The sequence below is a fragment of the Salmo salar genome, chromosome ssa19 (assembly GCF_905237065.1).
Source record: "Salmo salar chromosome ssa19, Ssal_v3.1, whole genome shotgun sequence".
Lineage (NCBI taxonomy): Eukaryota > Metazoa > Chordata > Actinopteri > Salmoniformes > Salmonidae > Salmo > Salmo salar.
In genome coordinates, this window is record NC_059460.1 from 42325032 (window position 1) to 42333486 (window position 8455).

Sequence of the window (8455 nt, forward strand, 5' to 3'; positions counted from 1 at the left end):
GATATATATTTTTTTTAAATTAAACTTTATTTAACTAGGCAAGTCAGTTAAGAACACATTCTTATTTACAATGACGGCCTACACCGGACAAACCCTAACCCGGACGACGCTGGGCCAATTGTGCGCCGCCCTATGAGAGATATCCTTCATTGTCATGTACCATATAATGTTTAGCCTACTAAGGATAAAGTATGACCTGTGGGTTTAGAGTTCAGTGACTACCACTGGTCAGTAGTAGCCTATAATGTGAGATAGGCGGGCGCCTTATCAGTTGTTTTATAGACGAGCTGCGCAGGCGCACTAGGTGCGCAGAAACCACTTCAATGAACACAAAGAAAAATATATTTTCGGGAAAAGAAGAAAATAGTTCTTATCCAATGTGTAGCATACTCTATTATTATTATTTTTGTACCCCTAATTACAACATTCTTGTAGGGATTGGTGAGGTTTTTTCTTGAGATAAGTCCTTGCATGCCTTTTCACGTGAAAGAGACTTTATAAGGAGTTCAGTCTTAGAAACCTCTGGCACTTTTAGAAGCGAAAATAAACATAGAGGAATTATCTGTAGTGTCCGACAATTATAGTGGCCATTAAAAAATGGCAGCATACACATTACCGGAGGGATTCTCCGATTTTGACATGTTTGCATTCGGTTCAGCTCTTCTTGTTGGGGGTAAGTGAAATATTTTATGCCAAATATGTTGAAACGAAAGTTGTTTTTATCTGCACTAGAGAAACGGCTAGCAGAGGATGGAGCCCTGTGGGCTTTTAAAGGGATCTTAAATGGATAGGCCTAAAGATTTTAAAGTCGGACAAAACAAAAATGAATTGGCCCGAGAAATGCTTTGAAGATTCTTCAAGTAATGACAGTAATTTGGCAACTTTAAATCATCCATGTATGTCAATGTGATATGTGCTATTTTGTGCTATAATTGTAAGATTAGGCTTTGTAAGGTCGAAATGTGAAAGTTAAATAAAAGTATGTGCGCTTAAAATGCAACAATTTCGGACATATCCTATACGTGTAACTTAACTGAAATGTTAAACCTCCATTTAGTCTGTTTATATCATGGAATCTATCACAAGTCGTTTCCCTTGATGATTTCTTTCTTTCATGTGTTTTAGGTCTTCTTGGATTCTTCCTCAACGCCATTTCAATATTGGCCTATATTAGCGTAAAGCAAATGCGAACTCCCAGTAATTTTCTTGTGTTTAACCTTGCTGTGGCTGACATTATGCTCAATATAACCGGCCTGATCGCTGCTTACGCCAGCTTATTTTATAGGTATGAATTCTTGTCCTCTGACACTGCATTAACGCCTTTGGAGGTTGCCTAATTTATGTGTACAATAGTTGTTGCAAAACATGCGTTTATGCATTGATCTAAAAGTGGTTTACAGAATGATTTGTGCTGACATCCTTTCTAGAGAGGCATTCAAGTAAGGCACATTTATCATGTATATCTGAGTAGCTATAATGGATATATGCTATACTACACAAAAGGGTGATTCCTCACGAAACTGATTTTCATGAAATGTAATCCATATAAGGGTCCTTTGGAGGAAGCATTGTTGACATGTATCTGACATTTGTATCTTTTTTCTTTATGAAGTTGGAAAATTTGTGGCATGTTGGCCTTACCCAGGTCTCCTTTAAGACACCAACATTTAAAAAAAAAAATGTGTAAATTGTAGCTTTGCCACTTGCTTTGTAATATGAGTAGTATTTTGATTTCAAATAACAGATTTTATAATTATCGAAAAATAAAAAAATGTTGGTTAGGGCTAATTGTTCAACATATTGTTGAACATCATATACTCTATGGGCATATACAAGTTCCAGAGGGATCTCTGCTAGTTTTAAAGTTATGACCCATTTTATACAGAGAAAATGGTAGAGTAGGCAATGTGACCAATCACAGCCCTCCTTTTATTTGTATAATTTCACATCCTGCAAATCACCAGTAGAGGGGGACAATTTTGAATCCATTTTCACATTCACTCTGTTGGTAATGCTTACAAATTGGATCCTAACTCTAAAAGTATCAGGGATCCCACTCTGGAACTTTGATATGCCTGTAGTGTATATTATGCAAACAAATATATAAAACAAAATGTGTCAAATCGAAAATTGATTTATATTTTTCAATATTGACAAATTAATGTACTTTATAACAAGCAAGCAGAACAAGCAGCAAAGGTTCATATGACACCGATTTTTGCTTTGCATGCAGCATCTACAGATGAAACAATATGGAGTCTTAAGGGAGGAAAGGGTAAGGCCAAAATGTCACAAATATTCAAAATTCAATTAATTATTTCTCAATTATGCTTTAAGATACAAATGTCAAATATATGTCAACAATCCAACCTCCAAAGGAACCTTCTATGGATTAAATTATGTAAAAATCCCCCAAAATCATGGTCTTCTTCTGTTACGTGAGGAATCGCCCATAACTGTAATGTTGAACAATTGTTAATGTATGTGATCCTGATTTCATAGTTCAACTGTATAGAACCACAACCCAAAGCAGGTGTATTTGATATAACAATTTGCAGCAATATGAGTCACCATGTTTATGCCTGATGGGAATAGAAACACTAAGGCTGTGTTTAGACAGGCAGCCCAATTCTGATATTTTGTCAATAATTGGGCTGCCTGTGTAAACGCAGCCTAAATGTGCTCCTCTCTTGCCACCCTAGTCACTGGCCCTGGGGCCAAGACGGATGTAGCAACCACGCCTTCATGGGGATGACAGCAGTTCTGGCCTCTATCAGCTTCCTGGCTACCATCGCCTGGGACAGATATCACCAATATGTCACCAGTGAGTAGTATCCTACTGTACGGTGCAGGTAGTCTAGTGGTTAGAGTGTTGGGCCAGTAACCGAAAGGTTGCTAGATTGAATCCCCGAGCTGACAAGGTAAAAATCTGTCGTTCTGCCCCTGAAGAAGGCAGTTAACCCACTGTTCCCGTGCGCCGTGGATGTTAAGGCAGCCCCCCGCACCTCTCTGATTCAGAGGGGTTAAATGCGGAAGACACATTTCAGTTGAATGCATTCAGTTGTATAACTGACTAGGTATCTCCCTTTCCCAGTATGTGTTCATGTCATTTACTATAGCGTTATTGATTTATAAAAAAAATAGATTTATTGATGTACTATATACATCTACAAAGCTACAAACATACTCTTGCAAATTCCAATAAACTTCGACTTTATTATGTTCCAGATCAGAAGCTGTTTTGGAGCACGGCCTGGACTATTTCTATCGTTATCTGGGGTTTGGCTATCTTCTGGGCGGCCGTCCCTCTGATTGGTTGGGGAGTTTATGACTTTGAGCCCATGAGGACCTGCTGCACTCTAGACTACACCAAAGGAGACAAGTAAGCTACATTTATATTAACATGTAGGTTATTTAACAGGCAATCTTATCCAGAGCAACTTCCAGTCAGAAAATGAAATGTGCACACACACCCTCAAATTCCCTCTCATCTGTGGTGCAGGTAATTCCAGACCTAAAGGTCATTTCATTGTAAAACAACAACTTCCTCACACACTGTTACCTCTGCACGTTTTGATGTTTCAACCAGAGACTCTACAAGACTTTACAAAGTCTAAAGATTGACTCCCAAATACCCTTCTGTTTAAACCAGCTGTTGACATCACTGTTTGGCTTAGTCAAATGTAAACAATGGAATACAGAAACTGGGATTTAAGACAATCAAGCAGATTACCACAAAAGTAGGCTCTTTACCCCAGTTGAAAACATCCAGCATTTCACACACAGAACGAGCACTGCCAAAAAATCTCTAATGGATTTGGATTATTCATTTCGGACAATAAAAACAAAGCTGTCTAGCAATGTCTCCCGCTGACTATGGTTGCAACATTCCAAGGTTTTCCATAAATACCAGAGGGAGGATTCCCGAAATCAGGAGGGAATAATCAGGAGCTGCGGAATCCTCTAGGATTTCTGGAAAACCGGGAAATCTTTGGAAAATGACCAGAATTTTGCAACCCTAGACAAGTGAGGATGCCCCATGTATAAAGATGCACAGTATAATACAGTATATGTCGTTATATCGTCCGTGTTCATCTCCATTCAACAGGGACTACATTACCTATATGGGGGCCCTGACTGTCTTCTACCTTATCTTCCCTGCTTATGTCATGAAGTCCAACTACGACGCCATTCACGCATACTTCAAGAAGATCAACAAGCACAGGGTAAACCCTCTAACATTCTACCGTTAGAACATTTGAATGTTCTTTGGAACATTACAACACATTATACTAATACCATTAATCTTTGGCCAGAAAAACATAGTTCTCAATATACAGAGCATTCGGAAAGTATTCAGACCCCTTCACTTTTTCCACATTTTGTTACATTACAGTCTTATTCTAAAATAGATGAGATTTTTTTTTTTTTTTTATCCATCGACACACAAATACCCCACAAAGCGAAAACAGGTTTTTAGACATTTTTGCAAATAAATAAAAAACAGAAATACTTTATTTACATAAGTATTCAGACCCTTTGCTATGAGACTCGAAATTGAGCTCATGTGCATCCTGTTTCCATTGTCACTATGTTCTGTGTGGGGGTACATAACAGTCACTATGTTCTGTGTGGGGGTACATAACAGTCACTATGTTCTGTGTGGGGGTACATAACAGTCACTATGTTCTGTGTGGGGGTACATAAGTCACTATGTTCTGTGTGGGGGTACATAAGTCACTATGTTCTGTGTGGGGGTACATAAGTCACTATGTTCTGTGTGGGGGTACATAAGTCACTATGTTCTGTGTGGGGGTACATAAGTCACTATGTTCTGTGTGGGGGTACATAAGTCACTATGTTCTGTGTGGGGGTACATAAGTCATTATGTTCTGTGTGGGGGTACATAACAGTCACTATGTTCTGTGTGGGGGTACATAACAGTCACTATGTTCTGTGTGGGGGTACATAACAGTCACTATGTTCTGTGTGGGGGTACATAAGTCACTATGTTCTGTGTGGGGGTACATAAGTCACTATGTTCTGTGTGGGGGTACATAAGTCACTATGTTCTGTGTGGGGGTACATAAGTCACTATGTTCTGTGTGGCTTAAAAGCCAGAAAAGTCTAAACAGGATTAAAGTAAGTATAGGGGTTAGGTAGGGTTTATGGTAGGGACATCCCAAGGATTCCAGATAGCACTAACCCTTAAAAGTCCCATTCAATAAACTTTATTGACTGTCCTTGTATTCCAGTGGAACACCAGTTTACCACTGAGGGCTATGTTGTTCTGCTGGGGACCCTACGAAATCATGTGCATCTACGCCTGCTTTGACAACGCCAAACTGGTCTCTCCAAAGCTGAGAATGGTGAGCAGTTCTTCTTTTTCTTCTACCTTTTTCCCTTTTATTCTATTTTTCTTGTCTTTTTTTCTCTTCCTTTCTCCCTGTGCTTGATAATTCTTTAGTTCAATGAAATTTGAATGGAGATTGTTTTATTTAAATCGTTTAACAAGAAAACATGTTTATTCATTTCCTAGTTGCTTCCTGTTTTGGCGAAAATGAACCCTATTTTCAACGCGTGGCTCTATTCCTTTGGGAACGAGTTCTACAGAGGAGGGGTGTGGCAGTTCCTGACTGGCCAGAAGTTCACTGAGCCGGTCGTTGTGAAGTTAAAAGGAAGATAAAGGAAGTTTTCGTCTATGTCCATTCTGACATTCTAATTCTATGGTTACACTACTGTACAGGCCATGGAATTAGAATGTTCCATTCTCATATTCTAATTCTATGGTACAGGCTATATCCAAACAACAACATCATCATCATGCACTCTCATTGCAGTAGGTTTCACATTGGAAGAATGCTATTTGGACAAGGTGGTGAACTTAATGTTAATTGTTTATTTAGCTGGCTTGGGAAACCATGGGTCCAATGTAGCTTGTCAATAGCGGTATGGTGGCTGACTCTCCATTCAAATAGACTTTGGGGAGAAGCACCTGCTATTAGATTGAATGATGTCTCATGATTGACTAGACAAAGGACACTCATTGACCTACGTTGTAATACAAATACCTCAGTGCTCTTAATTCCATTTTCATGCTGAGTGATTTGAAGGTAATACGACCATAGATAAACTTAAAAGTCCACCAACTTAAGGTTCAAGTCATGTTAATGTAATACCGTTTTTTTAAATAGCCAATAGATTTACTTCTAGAAGTCTCCCTGAGGTATTCCTCCAGCACTGTAATAAACACAGCAAGGTATTCTGCCATGCAGCCGCTGTTCATTCTGACTCCACTGACCTTACCTGGTGTGATTCTCAGCATGCCGCTGTACCTGTACAGCTGTAAAAGGATGAGACTTCAAAAAATAGCTATAGTCTACCACACCTGGGTTCAAATACTATTTGAAATATTTAAAATACTTTAACCGTTTACTTTAGCCTGCCTGGAGTGCCAGATGGGTGGGGTATACAGTTTTATGCTAAGGTAAGCTCAATCAAGCCAGGATAAAGTATTGGACATTATTTCTTATAGTAACTGAACCCAGGTGTCATTCAGCCAAGACAACCTATGGAGGTTGTTGTATAGTTGTGACCAAGAATATTTATTGGGTCACTTTTGGTTCCTGAGGAGTTTTAGGGTTGTGTCCCAAATTACACCCTATTCCCTATTTAGTGCACTACTTTTGAACAGAGACCTGACCAAATGTAGTGCACTATGTAGGGAATATGGTTCAATTTGAAGTCTGAAGACAAAAGCCTTGATGTGATGTAACCTCTATATGTATTCTCTGTAGGTACTTAGTGTGGAGGTTGAACTATTCTCTGTAGGTACTTAGTGTGGAGGTTGAACTATTCTCTGTAGGTACTTAGAGTGGAGGTTGAACTATTCTCTGTGGAGGCAGAAGTAAAAGAAGCAGGATCATCCCTTTAAAGTGAGTGGAGAAAACCATACAACACTGAATCCCACGGAGGAAGTTTGTGAATGACCAATGCTCTACCAACGTAGTCTTACATTACATTACATCCCCATATAGTCTGGAGTAAACTAGATTTAACCTAACAATGTTTGGTGTATTGAATGTATTTTTTGTTGAAATATAATATGCCATTTAGCAGACAGTCGTGCATGCATATATTTTTATAAACGTATTTGTACGTTCAAACGGTAATCTTAGACTATCACATTGTCACGTTGTGTCGTTTTAACTTCGTCTATCTTTGTGTAGCAGACGCTGGCATGCATAACCTTACATAAAATACAGTTAATCTACTCCATTGCAGTTGTTTGCAATGTTGTCTTTCTCAGTTTTGTCTCTTACTCCCAATCATGTGTTCTGGTCCCAGGTGAGGTAAGCATGGCAGACAGACATCAACACAGTGGTGTAAAGCGCTAGTGCCTGTCACTGTCGTCTGAGCTGCTTAACATGGAGTCTCCAGTCCTGAAATAAATTTAACGAGTAGAGTGAACTAATGCAGCCAAGTCCCTGACACAGCCGCCTGTCACAGTAATCCTGTGTGGCACAGCACCAGGGCCTGTCAGCCACTTCACCCAATCAGCAGGGGTGTTGCAAATGGCAACCTATTCCCTATATAGTGCACTACTATGAACCAAGACCTAATGGCAACCTATTCCCTATATAGTGCACTACAACAGAGTGGGGAATAGAGTGTCATTTGAGACGCAAACTGCAAATAGACAACAGCCTTCCTCCGGGGGAGGAGTCGGCTTTCTCTTAACTCACCTGGATGTTACAGTTTGTTAGGTTCAGAGAAGCCTGTTGACCAATAAAAAGGACCTGGATGTTACAGTTTGTCCGGTTCAGAGAAACTTGTTGACCAATAAAAAGGACCGGGATGTTACAGTTTGTCAGGTTCAGAGAAACCTGTTGACCAATAAAAAGGACCTGGATGTTACAGTTTGTCAGGTTCAGAGAAACCTGTTGACCAATAAAAAGGACCTGGATGTTACAGTACTCTAAGAATGTGATTACTACACACCATCATTATAGTATGTTTTAGGAGGGTTGACAGAATGATGTAACCAACCATTTATTTGTATAAAATTGGGCAACTTGTATTTTCATGAAATGTATACAAAATACAGTTCTGAGATCATTTTTAGTGAGAGCAGAATTGGTGGTAATGCCAACTAGTTCTGGATAAATCAACAACTTTTTTTCTCTTTTTTAGCTCGATGTGGAGTTTTTTTTAATGTAGAGATAAATCAGATCAAGCCTGAACTGTGAGATGTAGTAGGGAGTTGTAATTTCCAACAGGCCAATATTGTACATAGTTTACCACAGAAAACTTGGTAATTAACTACAGTGACTATAATCCATTGCGCGCCCGCTGAGAGAAGAGAGAACGCACCGATTGAGGGATAGAAAGTTTAGCGAGCCTGAAAAAGACATGATTTTAGATATTCAGCAGTCATAAAAGTATGCCATATTTA

General features: G+C 39.2%; 1 protein-coding gene across 3 annotated transcripts; it reads left to right on the forward strand.

Annotated features, from left to right (window-relative positions):
* The first annotated feature begins 285 nt into the window (after positions 1–285).
* LOC106578844 (RPE-retinal G protein-coupled receptor) lies at positions 286–7273 on the forward strand. 3 transcript variants are annotated; one of them, XR_006760715.1, is made up of 8 exons: positions 286–673; positions 1126–1285; positions 2703–2824; positions 3229–3382; positions 4109–4226; positions 5256–5369; positions 5540–6831; positions 6866–7273. XR_006760715.1 is itself a non-coding variant. In XM_014158049.2 (7 exons), the coding sequence occupies exons 1-7, from the start codon at positions 598–600 to the stop codon at positions 5684–5686; spliced, it is 891 nt and encodes a 296-aa protein (XP_014013524.1). In that variant the 5' UTR covers positions 286–597; the 3' UTR covers positions 5687–7273. The 3 variants fall into 3 exon arrangements, 1 of the variants encoding a protein (XP_014013524.1); XR_006760714.1 differs by having other exon boundaries at positions 5540–6797; positions 6832–7273; XM_014158049.2 differs by having other exon boundaries at positions 5540–7273.
* The last annotated feature ends 1182 nt before the right edge of the window (positions 7274–8455 follow it).